This window comes from Mesocricetus auratus, unplaced genomic scaffold, assembly GCF_017639785.1.
Source record: "Mesocricetus auratus isolate SY011 unplaced genomic scaffold, BCM_Maur_2.0 Super-Scaffold_100006, whole genome shotgun sequence".
Classification (NCBI taxonomy): domain Eukaryota; kingdom Metazoa; phylum Chordata; class Mammalia; order Rodentia; family Cricetidae; genus Mesocricetus; species Mesocricetus auratus.
The window spans coordinates 77,923,370-77,937,877 of NW_024429190.1; the positions used below are offsets into that span (position 1 = coordinate 77,923,370).

Here is a 14,508-nt window from a genome sequence, read left to right on the forward strand (position 1 = left end):
CATGAAAGGAAATTAGAAAGATCATTTCTGAATCAGCTGCACCCCATACTTCAGCCAACATACAAAGACAAGCTGCTCTCTGTGTGTATGTGCACACATGCATTGCACATATGTGTATGCATTCATGTATGTGGTGCATGTATGAGTTCATACTCACTTGTACACATACATTGTATGAATAGTCGCATGTGCACACGGACTGTACGAATGTGTATGCATTCACGTGTGTGGTGTATGTATGTGTACATATTCACGTGTGTACACTTGTGCGAGTGATGTACATGCACATGGAAGCCAGAGGTCAACAATTTCTTTTAATCATTTTCCACTTTGGTTGTTTTGAAACAGGGTTTCTCACTGAGCCTGGAGTTCACCAAGGCTGCTAGGCTGGCTTGCCAGCCCACAGATCCTCCAGGCTCCCCATTCAGTTACAGTCCTTGTACTTGGAGCTTTAAATAGACACTGCCATCCCAAACTTGGGTCCTCATGCACTTATCAACCAAGTTGTCTCTCCAGAGCTTTTCTCTCACAGTCTTGCACTTATCTGTGCATTTGTTGCCACAGAATTCGCATACATCTAGAAGTTTGGGTTGTGACAATTAATCTAATTATGTTATAAAGCATGAAGAGGCTGAATTACAACATTATGTGCAGCCCGCGGGTCAGAATGAATGGTAGAAGCAGATAAAATAGGCAGCAAAGCATGGGCACAGCCATTGCTCGTCATTACTAAACAACCAAGAGCAGTCTGAAGTTTCTCCAACTCTGTGCGTTGGACTCACATAGGGACGTTGTTCCACCCCACCCATTTATTTAATCCAGTTTACCCATCAGACTATTACCATCTAAACAGCACCTATGTAATATTCTGTATTCCTCTTTTCATACCAAATGGTGGGAATCAGGTGTGTTATCCACGCAGAACTCTTCTCGATTCGGACCAGGAACGTTTTAAAAGCTGAACAGCTATGAAGGATGCGTGCCTTTTGACCTACGTTAGCAGCCCAGACCTTTTCTTCTCTTCACTCTGTTCCAGGCTTTGCATTTGCTGAGCCCTGTTAAGGCAACTGTCTCCATGTGTTTGTGTGTGTTGGTGCTGGGAACTAAGTCAGGGTCTTGTGAACGCTAGCAAAGTGCTGTAACACCAAGCTACAACCCCAGGTTTTCTGGTCGCCATCTGCTGAGGCCTTCCTTCCGTGGTCACCTGTATGTGATTGACAGTCTGTCTCCCCCCCCACACACACACCCCCCATAGTCCCAAGCTCCTCTCATGCTTATTCCTTTCTTTCTACTTAATGCCACCCAACTGTACATTTTATTGTACAGTTTGCCTGTTGTCTTTAGCTCATGAAGGCTGTTTTCGTCACTGCTGTATCTGTAGTTCTATACTGGTCCACTGTCCAGCAGACAGTGCATGCCAATAAACACTCATTGGATACATTTCTGAGAAAAGTTTGTGCTCACCAGTGCTAGAGACCGGAAGTCATCAGCCCAAGTCACTCTTTGTTAAAGAATAAAAATTCACACTAGTCTGCTAGACACTAAATTATCTCATGCATTGGCTTCTCGTCTCCCTGGCCTTCTAAGGTAGATACTGTTATTTTATAGATTTGTGCAGGAAAACTAAAGGCCAGGGAAGTCAAGTTTCTTAACCAAGAAGCAAAGAGCCCATGATGTGTCTGAACATATTACCAGGCAGGCCTCGGGCAGCTGACCTATGCTGGCCCAGTATATATCTTTCTTTCATTGTGTGTAAATACCTAACATCTGTTTTCTACACCAGACTGCAGGACCCAATCTCCTGTTTGCTACCTGGTCTTAACATCTAGGCTGTAGATACCCATAAAGAACTGGTTGCCTGCTATCTCAACCACTCTTGAGTTACTTAGCAGGTGCCTTCAAACACCCCTGTGTTCATCTACCAAAAGCAAATCACACCTTCACCGCCAGGTCCTCCTAACTGCCTTCACACATCTCTACCTGCTCGGCCAGGGGAATCATACGGAACTCCCTTCTCTTTTAATTTTTTTTCTACTAGGTGACTTAAATCAGTAACTATGGCAGTGTAATGGTGACTTCTGTAGGGTGTCATTTTTTAATTCATCTTAGTAACTGCAAAAGAGACTTACCAGCTACACAGTTCTGACTCTTGGATTACGACCTAAAACTGCTACATTTTCTAAAAGTTTCCGAGGGTCAGTAGGAGGAGATTACAGGCGATTTACATTGTTAATGCAGGGATAGGAGGTAACCAAGGTTCTTAGCGCCCAAAGGTCCATTTATCGTGTGTGTGTGTGGTCTTACAGCTATCAATTCATGCCTCTCCCGGAATCTGAAAAATGTCTATAGTAACAGAAAGCTCTAGTTCTTTACAAAGAGCTGTAACGGGTGGTTGTTTGCGAGGTGTTGACCCGGCCCCAGAGTGAAGCTCTGTAAAGCAAAGGGAGCGGGAGCGAGGGAGCGCTGTTACCTTATTGATATCCCAGAGAACCAATTTGGTATTAAGTTTGGCAAATTCGTAGGCAGTCAGTCTTCCAATCCCATGACCAGCTCCAGTGATCAGGACAAGCTCTCCGGCGACTGATTTTTTCTTCTTGGGAATAAAAAGCTTGACGAAAGACTCTATGCAGAAGACGATGAGCAAGGGCAGCATCATGATGAAGTCAAGCAGGCACTTCATTCTTCTGGCTGCCCGGCGTTCTCTCTGGTCCCTCGCCTTAAACTGCTTCTGGAGGTTGAGCTGGTCAAGCACAGAGTAAAAGTCAGAGCAAGGCAGAGTGCCTCATCAAAGAGAAACAAACAACTCTGAAACCGTTCCTTCCGCGGGGCTGGGCTTCAGGAGGGTTTTTACCATTGGCTCGGGCTGCGGTCAGAGCAACTGCTTGCTGGCTGGGATATCTGGGAGGGACGAAGTCCAGACGCAAGCCTAGGGCGGTGCGACCCCGCTGGCTTTTCACCTACTTCCTCCTAGGAGGGGTAGGTACTGCATGCCTTCCTCAATTGGAAAGATCTCCTCTGTGTCTGCAGCAGACCTTGGAGAGGTAGTTACCCAGTGCTATAAATCATGGGTGGCAGTGTCTGCTTGCAGGCTACTGCGGGCGGTCGCCTGATTCTGCATGAGGGTTGCAAAAAATGTGGAACCACATCTCAAAGGACCAGGAAGCAAGGGAAGGGGACTCTTGGGGGAAAGGAAGAGGAGTAGCAACAAGGGGATGGGAGGAGGACTATGGGGGAGGGGCGAATAAGAACAAATAATGAGATGCATGTGTGTAAAAATGGCACAAAATCCATTTCTTTGCACGCTAACCAGAAATAAATAACAAAACAAACCAAAGCACAAACGGAAAAGCCAGTTGCTCCACTTCTGATTTAGGAATGACCCTGCATCGCATTTTAATTTGAATTAAGCACAGTTCCTGGAGGGCAGAAGAGGCTGTGTCCTCCCAAGGCATCATCAAGTTTTAAGAAAGGCTTGCACTAAACTCATTTCCTCAGGGAAGAGCAGGGTAGCAGGGCAACTGTCCCGCTTAGACTCAGGGAATCCGGAGACAAGAAACAAAGTGTATACTCAAGGATGGTGATCTTTTCTTTAAATTTATTGTTACTTTTTATATGTGCATGGATGGTTTGCCTGTGTGCTCATGGTGCCAGTGGAGGCCAGATGATGGTGCTGGGTCCCCTAGAACTGGGGCTACTGAGAGCTGTGAGCCTGCATGTAGGCACTGGGAATTGAATCCTGGTCCTCTGGAAGAACAGCCAGTGCTCTGAATCACACAGCCACACTCTCCAGCATTCCCCTCCCCCATACATACTTTCTTGAGACAGGGTCTCTATGTAGCTCTGGCTGACTTGGAACTCTTGTTTTCCTCCAAGTCGTTGAGGATGTGGCTTGCTTAATTTTCATCTTACTCTCTCCTATCATCCCAATATAATTATCTCACCCTTTGCTACTTCTGTTAGATTTTATTTGCCACGTTAGGTAACAAACTTCTTTTTCTATCTTGTTCCAGCAACAGCTGTTGTGGAGAAAGAAGACGCCCCATTCTTCCCCTGGAGTCTACTTCTAATCCCCAGTTTCTGCCTTCTGTAGGTTTACTTTCCCATTGTCAGAACTGATCAAATTTACTTTCTGTCTTGTAGCCATTACATTTGTTTCCTTTGCCTGTTGATTCTGAAAACTGAGAGTTAATATTTACATTCTCGTAAATCAGGAGGCTTTTCTTGGTGTGGGTCTACTTAGAGGGTTGACTGCCTGGGACACAGCACAGCAGACAAAAGCGGTGTCCTCTGGAAATGACGAACACTATGTAGACCCTGCTGGCCTCCTTTAGAGCTGAAACAATCTGGTGGTCAAGCCAATATTCTGTGGGGAGGCTGGAATTTTGGCTATAATAGGACATAGTGGCACATGTTAGCCTGAGCTATATATAAAAGATATGGTTAGCTGGGCAGTGGTGGCACACACCTTTAAGGCCAGCACTTGGGAGGAAGCGGCAAGGGGATCTCTGTGAGTTTGAGACCAGCCTGGTCTACAGAGCAAGTTCCAGAGCAGCCAGGCCAATGTAGAGTGGCCCTGTCTCAAAACAAAACAACGCCAAATAAATGAATAAATAAATAAATAAATGACACCGTTTTTAATCACTTTCTAGTTGGATGAGTTTGAATTTGTGTCTCTTTTCTTTACCCTTAAAATTGAGATATTAATAGCTACCTTCTAAGGTTGTCAGGAAGATTAAAGGGTATTTATAAAATGTCTACAATAAAGACTGACACATTTTAAATGCTTTATGAATTTTGACAAAACAACCTCTTGGGGGGAAAATGAGGAAAGATTAGACATATTCTTATTTAAAATGCTATTATGTCTGCCATCTTCATCACAGGGATAGTTATTGAAAGATTTGGCCCCTCATTCTCACTCCCAGTCATAGAAAACTCATCTCTACACCTAAGACTTTGTTGTGGAGAAGTTGAGGATCAAACCAAGGGCCTTTAGGCTTGGCAAGTGTGCTACCGAGCCACGCCCAGAGCCCAGATGTCAATCTCCGGTTCTCTTCAAGAGATGGATAAATGCTAAAATGCCGAAGAAGATTGTGTGAACTTCCACTTCCTCCTAACCCATAAACCAGGGCAGCTCTGTGCCGTTGAATATTGACAGGTTTTGATGAAAAGCAAGTATAAGAGATTCACCCCCACATGGCTCCCGTACACTCGCAGCAGAGTTTTAGGTCAAAAGGCTTTCTTGTGGTTGCTTCAACTTTGGGGAACTTCCCTGTCCAAAGCAAAGAGAAAAGTGACCTCTGGATACAGGGCAAACGGACTGAGATAGAAAGCAGGGGAGGAGTTCCTTATCACACTTTAGGGCTAGGAACGGCTGTAGAAGACACACTTAAGAAAAACTGGAGATAGCAACATCCACTGTGTGGTTCTCAGGATCATATATCATTCACTGACTTTTGCTTTTCTTGGAATTTCTCCAGCTGTTAACTGTGATTTTTAGGGACTCAAACGCAAATATTCCCATTTTCCCTGGAATAGATCAAAAGGCTCAGAATCTCCAAAATGTGAGATTTTTTTTCAGTTATGTTTCCCATCAGGTTCTGAATTTCCAGGCTTTAGAAGGTGGATGGAGCTGGGCTCTGTATTACATAGCGCACTGCACATCAAGATGCAAACACTTCTACCAGAAAGATCATTCTAGAAAGTCACACATGATTTCATTGACTTATTCAAGTCCAGAATTCACTTACTGAAAAATATAATTTTATGGAATTTCCTTGCTTAACTTTTTTTTAACTAAAATCCAAAAATTAAAAATGTGGCCATCGAAAATAAAAGGAACTTTCCCTGAAACAAAAGAATTGAAGAAAATGTCTTTACGGTAGTGCTAAAACCTGGGAGAACGCTTCTGAAAACGAATATGTCTATTGTCTTTATTCTTCTTACCCCCCCCCCAAAGAGGACAACTATAATTTCTTTCTAACCCAGTTAAACACGGGTTAATATAAATTCTTCATGAAAGGTACCTTGAGGACGAAGTAGAGAGAAATACCTCTCTTTAGAAGCCCATGGTCTAGGAGCCTATGGTCTAGGATATCTAATAGAAATTAAAGCAGCTAGGAGAAAGAGAGGAAGAGAGATGGGCGGAGAGCTGGGGCAGGGAGAAAGGGATAGGAAGGGGGAGCTATGTTAATTCAGGTGAGGAGAGGTTTTGTTTTAAAATACTCTGATTTTGTTCAAGATCATTAAACACTTTAATTTACTCTGTATTATTAAGATAGCTTGTTTCAGGGCTGGAGAGAAGGCTCAGCTGTTGGAAGCACCAGTTGTCATGAACAACAAGGGTTCGATTCCTAGGACCCACAGGGTGGCTCCAGTTCTAGGTCTTGTGGTCTCTACGGACACTGCACACACATGCTACACAAACGTGCAGGCAGGCAGAACACTCATACAGACTTTTAAAAATTACTTGTTTTGTCTACAACAAAGATATCTAAAGGAACTTCAGCCATTTGGGAGTGAAAGTATACTAATATTCCGATGCAGCATTTTTAAAAATTGTGCACCAACATCTGTTAAGTCAGGGAATCAATTTTATTGCCAAATCATTTTAGAAGATTATACTAGTATTTTAAAAATCAAATATGTTTATAGGATATTTACAGCAAATATCCCAGGGTATTGATTAGTAAGTTCTGCTGTAACTTGTACCTTCATTTTTTTTTCTGGCAAGGCTTAGGTTCTGGGTGAAGAGTGTGTGAGCACTGTATTGACTGTCTTCACTTTTTGATGGAAAGTGGGGCATAAGAGCATTTCTGTGTATACACATTGTGGTGTTCACTTTGGAAACAAGAGTGCTGTTGAGAATTAATTCTGGGGCTCGATGCTGGGGGTTCAATCGTAGCTCAGTTACCTATTATCTGTGACCCAAAGCAAGTTTTATTATGATTTGGTTTTTTCTTACTCATAAATGAGAGGAAGATAAAGTATTAGCTTTATTGGGATTAATTGATGAGATATTTACAAAATGCTCAGAATAGGCCTTGTTACATGACAAGTCTTGGTCCCGTGACCAAGAACCTCAAGCAAAGGATTCTAGGAGTCATTCTTAGCTGGGTCTGAGCAAACTCCAGTACTTCAGAATTGGAGAAGAGCTACTTGGTTGTTCATTTATCATTTTTGGTTGAAGACATGGTCTAAGACACAGCCCTGGCTGTTCAGTTCCCCCTTTAAGGGGGGTACAAGGAACAGATATTGAACAAATGAGGAAAAAAATGTTTCTTAAAAAAGTTAAATAAAACTCGATTCCCAAAGAAACAGTTCTGGGAAGGTAAATGGCTTGTCTAAGAAGATGCTGCCTCCCAGGAGCAGGGCTAGGATTCAACGCACAGCATTTTAAAAAGCAGCTTCATCAAGTAACAGTTCACACACCGCGGCATTACCTGTAAAGTACACAGCTCAGTGGATTTTAGAATGCCTTCAGAGTTGTGTGATCATCATTATGACTCAGATTAAATTCTCACCCTCTCACAAAGAAACCGGGGGCTCATTAACAGTCAGGCCCCATTCTCTCAAGTCCTTCTCCCCAGTGTGACATGACCATTGGTCACTTTCTCTTTCACTAAAGATTTGCTCATTCTGAATATTTGATAGGATGCAATCACACTGTCAACATAAATAATGTATTTTGACCTGGGAACATAGAATCAAGTTATGCTGATAACATGTTCCAACTTAGAAGAACTAAATAAATTTTGGTAATAGAGTTACATTGGTGGGGCCATCAGATCAGGCAAGCTATGGAAGGGCAGGTAAGTCTCCTCTATATTTTCCTGATGTTACTGCATTCTTGGCTTCCAGGTTGGGAGGTTAAAAGTCTTTGAAGCTTAGTGATAGGATTCAGAAGTTTTATCTAGAAGTGAGGAGGCTTAGGCCAGACACAGAGGTTGATCCTTTAACACTGGCTCTTATTCTGAAATATTCCATTTCTCCATAACTGTGCTGTTCTAGTCAGTCAAGGTTTGGTAGACTGCTGTCAATCAAATGTGGCTTCTATAGAGAACTTTGGTTCACAACAAAATAAGTTGTCTTTTGTGACTAGCTTCTTTCACTCACCATAGAGTTCAGGCTGTTTCAGATCCTCCCCCAAATCCCCCTCTCCTCCACTCTTCTCTCTTCCCTGAATACTATTCCACTGAATAGCTATGGCATATTTTGTTTGTCCACTCATTGAGGAGATTTAGTGCATGTGTGACGTCTGGCTATTTTTTTTTTTTTTTGGTTTTATGAGACAGGGCTTCTCTGTGTTGTTTTGGAGGCTGTCGGTCCAGCCCAGCCTCGAACTCACAGAGATCCGCCTGCCTCTGCCTCCCGAGTGCTGGGATTAAAGGCGTGCACCACCACCACCCGGCTACGTCTGGCTATTATTAAGATTTGTTTCTACAGGGACAGTAAGATGGCTCACTAGATAAAGTTTGTGGGCACAAGCCTAGGGAGCCAGTTCCACCCCCAGAACTCACAAAAGTGAAAGCAGGTAACTAACTGACTCTACAAAGTTGTCTTTTTGACTGCTGCTTATGTGCCCATACACAATAATGATTTTAAAACGTTTTAAGTGATTGTTTAAAGATGCTACTATGAACACTTGTGAACAAGTTTCTGTGAGTCTTCAGTTTTCTAAGAGATATGCATACATACACACACAAACACATGCACACACACAAAAGCAGGAATACAGGAGAAGGCAATATGATATTATACCTCTCTGCTTAGCTTTTTGACTACTTTATATCTCCATAAGCAATGTATTAAGGCTTCAATTTCTCCACATTTGTCATTTTCTGCTTGACAAATTATTTTATATTAATCTTGTGAATATGATGTGATATCTCATTGTAGTTCTGATTTATGTTTAATAAAAAATGATGTTCAATGTAGCAAGCTTTGTCTTTTACTCCACCAGCCAGCTGCCAAATCATAGCACAGAGACTTATTATTAGTTTTGGATGCTTGTCTTGATCTTAGCTTAGCTCTTATATTAATCTGTTTCTCCTTATTTTTTTGCCCCAGGACTTTTTACCTTTCTTTCTATATATCTTACTTTCTTGCTGTCTCCATGGCTGGCTGGTGTCTGCCTGGCTTCTGGCCATGGGTGTGTCCCTCTCTTTCTCCGTCATTCTCTCCTCTTCCCTCTGGAGCCTAGATTTCTCCCCTTGCTTATTCTCTCTCCCCACCAGCCATGCTTACTCCTCGCCTGCCTAGCTATTGGCTGTTCATTTTTTTATTAGACCAATCAGATGCCTTAGGCAGGCAAGCTGAAACAAATGCAACACTTCTTTTACATAATTAAATGCAGCACAAATAAATGTAAAACATATTTACATCATTGTAAAAGGCAGCAGAAACAAATGTAACACACCTTCACATAACTAAAGTAAATTCATGGTATTAAAAAATGTAGCACATCTTTGCCTAGTTAAAATAATATTCTCCAACAACTGAACATGTTTTCAATATATTTCAATGAATTCTTTGATAATTTCATACATGAATTTTGATCACATTCATTCCTACTCTTACCCATAAGTCCTCTCAGATCCAAGCCTCCTCTTCCCTCTCCTCTCAGTGTTGAGTCCTCTTCTAAACATGTTTTTATTGGTCATTTGTATTCCTTCTCTGGCAAGTGTTGACTCAAGTCCTTTGTTTATTTTAAAAACTGGGTAGTCTTTCAGTTGCTGAGTTTCCAAAACTATTTATATATTCTGGACAGCCATATCTGATATTTGCATTGTGATTATTGTCTTCCATTCCATAGATTTTTTTTTTACTTTGTCAATAGAGTACTTAGAAGCCCTAAAAGTTTTTAATTTTGGTAAAGTCTAATTTATCCATTTTTTATTTTGTTCCTCTACTTTGGGTACCACAGTAGTGTAGTAAGGAAGTCCTCTCAGCTTTAAACTTTATGAGGAGAGTGACTTTGAAATGATTAATCTTTTTGTCCTCTGTTTCTGTTTCACTCAGTCATTCTACATACCTTCTTTTCATCCTGGAGATAGAGCCCAGGAACTCATTATGCTGCTTATGCTATACCTCTGCATTACACCCACAGAGAGTCAACCTTTTTTGTCTATATAGTCAACTATTTACCATAACACATTCATAAACTGAAATGTCTACCAAGTCTAGAATTGCACATAAAAGTCAATCTTTAAGTTTATTTCTATTTTGCCTTTGATACTGTCTCCACTTTGCAGATAAGGAAGCCAACTATAGAGATGAAGTGATTTGACTGTGTGCCATGGCTTAATATGGGGATCCAGGACTCAGATATTTTTAAATGCTGTGTTCTTCTCTTTGGCCATGAAGATATCAGGTACTGACACGCTGTTGTAGAGGCTCTTTCCCAGGGGAGACACAGAGAAACAGCTACCTCCTTTGGGGCACCAATGACAAATTTCAGTAAGAGTCCACCAATGTCCATGTTGGGTAAGCAGTGAGCGTACTGGGAATACTTACAGAGCAGGGTGAGGAGTTACCTAAAACAGTCAAATCACTGAAACTTCTCACCCCAGCATAGATGACTTCACAGGTGGAGTTGTCCTTCAGTTAATCTTCCACACATACACATTTTAGTACCCTCCAAGACTACAGAATTAATACAGTGGATTGGGAGGTGCAGTAGGAGGGGCAGGGAGCTCAGTTGAGGGTTCTGGACTCTCCACAGGTACTGGATCCTCCCATGAGGAAGCACTATCAGTCAAGAAGCCTGATGTCACAATTTTTCACAAGCAGTCATAGCCGCTCTGATGAAAATAATGAAATGATTGTTATGGTGGACAGATTCTACAACACACTAGGAAAGAAATAAGGACCTACTTCAAATAGATAAGTTGGCCTTCTAAAGTCATCTTCAGAAAGTCAACTTTGTCAGGTGCACAGAATAGACCTGGAGTGTTTAGAAAGCATCAACAACAAAACACTCCTCTCCCAACTAACTACAAGAGAGCTACAGAGACAACCAACAGACAGACATCTAATGAATGCCCGGCATAACAGTCTGTCTGCATTCTAGGTTACAGTAAGGCTAACAAGTGAAAGATACAGCTTTCACAAGTGTAACATTAGTGTCAACAGCTGTGAACTGTTCCCAGGTAGGTATTAAGGGAGGCTCCTGAAGTGCAGTGTGGTTTTGCATCTAAGAGAGAACTTTTCTTCTAACATGGGCATGGATATAATTGTTTTTTGTTCATTGAATTCATTTAATGCTTAGTTTTTTGAGAATTAAATGCATGAGTGCTGCGTGTGCGAGCATGCATCTGCGTGCATACACAATTCTTTAGTTTTTTAAAATTTAAATTAGAAACAAGCTTACTTCACATGTCAATCCTGGCTCCCTCTCCTACCCCTTCTTCCCCACACTCCCACCAATTCTCCCTAGTCTTCCCAGCCTCATCCCCCCTCCGCTCCTCAGGGAGGGTGAGGCCTTCCATGGGGGATCTCCAAAGTCTGTCATATCTGGGGCAGGGCCTAGGCCCTCCCCCATGTGTCTAGGTTGAGAGAGCATCCCTCCATGTGGAATGGGCTCCCCAAGTCCATTCGTATGCCAGGAATAAATACTGATCTACTACCTGAGGCCCCACAGATTGCCGAGGCCTCCTCATTGACACCCACGTTCAGGGGAGTCTGGATCAGTCCCATGCTGGCCTCTCAGCCATCAGTAAGGGGTCCATGAGTTCCCCCTTGTTCAGGTCAGCCGTCTCTGTGGGTTTCACCAGTCTGGTCTTGACTCCTTTGCTCATTACTCCTGCCTCTCTGCAACTGGGTTCCAGGAGTTCAGTTCAGTGCTTAGTTGTGGGTGTCTGCTTCTGTTTCCATTAGCTACTGGATGAAGACTCTAGGATGGCATATAAGGTAATCATCAGTCTATTATAGGGGAAGGGCATTTAAGGTAGCCTCTCCACTATTGCTTAGATTGTTAGTTGGTGTCATCCTTATAGATCTCTGGACATTTCCCTAGAGCCAGATTTCTCTTTAAACCTATAATGGCTTCCTGTATTATGGTATCTCTTATCTTGCTCTCTTCTATTCTTCCTCTGGCTCAACCTTCCTGCTTCCTCATGTCCTCCTCTCCCCTACTCTTCTCCCCTTCTTTTTCTCCTAGTTCTCTTCCCCCTCCCCCCATGCTCCCAATTTACTCAGGAGATCTTATTTCTTTCCCTTTGTCTGGGGACCATGTATGTCTCTCTTAGGGTTTTCCTTGTTTCCTAGCTTCTCTGGCAGTATGGATTATAGGCTGATAATCCTTTGCTCTATGTCTAAGATCATATATGAGTGAGTACATACCATGTTTGTCTTTTTGTGACTGTGTTACCTTACTCAGGATGGTTTCTTCTAGTTCCATCCATTTGCCTGCGAATTTTAAGATTCCAATTTTTTTCCTCTGAGTAGTTTGCCACATTTTTTCTATTCATTCTTCATTTGAGGGGCATTTAGGTTGCTTCCAGGTTCTGGCTATTACAAATGATGCTGCTATGTCTTTGTTGTATGAGTGTGCATCTTTTGGGTATATGTCTAAGGGTGAAATTACTGGATCTTGTGGTAGACTGATTCCCATTTTCCTGAGGAATCTCCATACTGATTTCTAAAGTGTCTGTACAGAGTTGGCACTCCCACCAGCAGTGAAGGAGTGTTCCCTTTTCTCCACATCCTCTCCAGAATAAACTGTCATTGGTGTTTTTGATTTTAGCCATTCTGACAGGAGTAAGATAGTATCTTAGAGTTGTTTTGATTTGCATTTCCCTGAGGGGTAAGGATGTTGAGCACTTTCTTAAGTATCTATCAGCCATTTTACACTCCTCTATTGAGAATTTTCTATTTAGTTCTGTACCCCACTTTTTAATTGGGTTATTTGGTGTTTTGGAGACTTGTTTCTTGAGCTCTTTGTAAATTTTGGAGATCAGCCCTCTGTCAGATGTGGGGTTAGTGAATATCTTTTCTGTGGGCTGTCTTTTTGTCTTGTTGACCGTGTCCTTTACCTTACAGAAGCTTCTCAGTTTCAGGAGGTCCCATTTGTTAATTGTCGATCTTAGTGTCTGTGATATTGGAGTTATGTTTAGGAAGCAATCTCCTGTACCAATTCTTTCAAGGATACCTCCCACTTTCTCTTCTAAGAGGTTCAGTGTGGCTGGATTTATGTTGAGGTCTTTGATCCATTTGGACTTAAGTTTTGTGCAAGGCAACAGAAATGGATCTATCTGCAGTCTTCTACATGTCAGAATCCAGTTATGCCGGCACCATTTGTTGAACATGCTTTCTTTTTTTCCATTGTATAGTTTCAGCTTCTTTGTCAAAGATCATGTGTTCATAGGTGTATGGGTTAATATCAGGGTCTTCAATTCGATCCCATTGGTCTATCTGTTTATTTTTGTGCCAATAGCAAATTGTTTTCGTTACTATAGCTCTATAGTAGAGTTTAAAGTCAGGGATGGTGATGCCTCCTGAAGTTCCTTTATTGTACAGGGTTGTTTTGGCTATCGTGGGTCTTTTGTTTTTCCATATAAAGTTGATAATTGTCCTTTCAAGGTCTGTGAAGAATTGTGTTGGGATATTGATAGTAATTGTGTTGAATTTGTAGATTGCTTTTGGAAAGATTGCCATTTTTACTGTGTTGATCCTACCTATCCAAGAGCATGGGAGATCTTTCCATTTTCTGGTATCTACTATTTTTTAATGCCTCAAAGTTCTTGTCATACAGGTTATTCACCTGTTTGATTACAGTTGCCCCAAGATATTTTATGTTGTTTGTGGCTACTGTAAAGGGTGATGTTTCTCTTATTTCTTTCTCAGCACATTTATTGTCTATATATAGTAGGGCTACTGATATGTTTTTTTAACTAATCTTGTATCCTGCCATGTTGCTGAAGGTGTTTATCAGCTGTAGGAGTTTCCTTGTAGAATTCTTCGGGTCACTTATGTAGACTATCATATCATCTGCAAACAATGAAAGTTTGACTTCTTCCTTTCCAATTTGTATCCCCTTGATCTCCTTTTGTTGTTGTATTGCTCTAGCTAGAACTTCAAGTACAATATTGAAGAGATATAGAGATAGTGGACAGCCTTGTCTTATTTATTCCTGATTTTAGAGGAATTGCCTTGAGATTCTCTCCATTTAGTTTGATGTTGGCTTTTGGGTTTGCTGATATTGCCTTTATTATGTTTAGGTATGTCCCTGTTATCCCTTTATCATGAAGGGATGCTGAATTTTATCACAGACTTTTTCAGCATCTAGTGAGATGATCATGTGGTTTTTCTTTTTCAGATTGTTTATATGGTGGATTACATTGATGGATTTTCATATGTTGAACCATCCCTAAATCCCTGGAATGAAGCCTACTTGATCATGGTGTATAATTCTTCTGATATGTTCTTGGATTCAATTTGTCAGTATTTTATTGAGAATTTTTGCATAAACATTCATGAGGGAGATTGGTCTGTAGTTCTCTGTCTTAG

At 41.6% G+C, this 14,508-nt stretch overlaps 1 protein-coding gene and 1 long non-coding RNA gene across 3 annotated transcripts in view; one reads left to right on the forward strand and one right to left on the reverse strand.

Annotated features, from left to right (window-relative positions):
• Positions 1–2,878, reverse strand: part of Hsd17b11 (hydroxysteroid 17-beta dehydrogenase 11) — a 41,910-nt gene extending 39,032 nt beyond the window's left edge. Inside the window, exon 1 of the mRNA XM_005076367.4 lies at positions 2,471–2,878. Within this exon, the coding sequence (XP_005076424.1) occupies positions 2,471–2,680 (210 nt within the window). The 5' untranslated portion in view covers positions 2,681–2,878. The remainder of the gene's footprint in view (positions 1–2,470) is intronic.
• The window catches only part of LOC121140904, a 52,304-nt gene that overhangs the window by 23,926 nt on the left and 13,870 nt on the right, over positions 1–14,508 (forward strand). The window contains exon 1 of one of the 2 annotated variants that reach the window (XR_005877854.1): positions 10,260–10,372. The exons of the other annotated variant lie outside the window; for it this stretch is intronic. This is a non-coding gene — a long non-coding RNA (uncharacterized LOC121140904). Of the gene's footprint in view, positions 1–10,259; positions 10,373–14,508 lie in introns of those variants that run through there. 2 annotated transcript variants of the gene reach the window in all.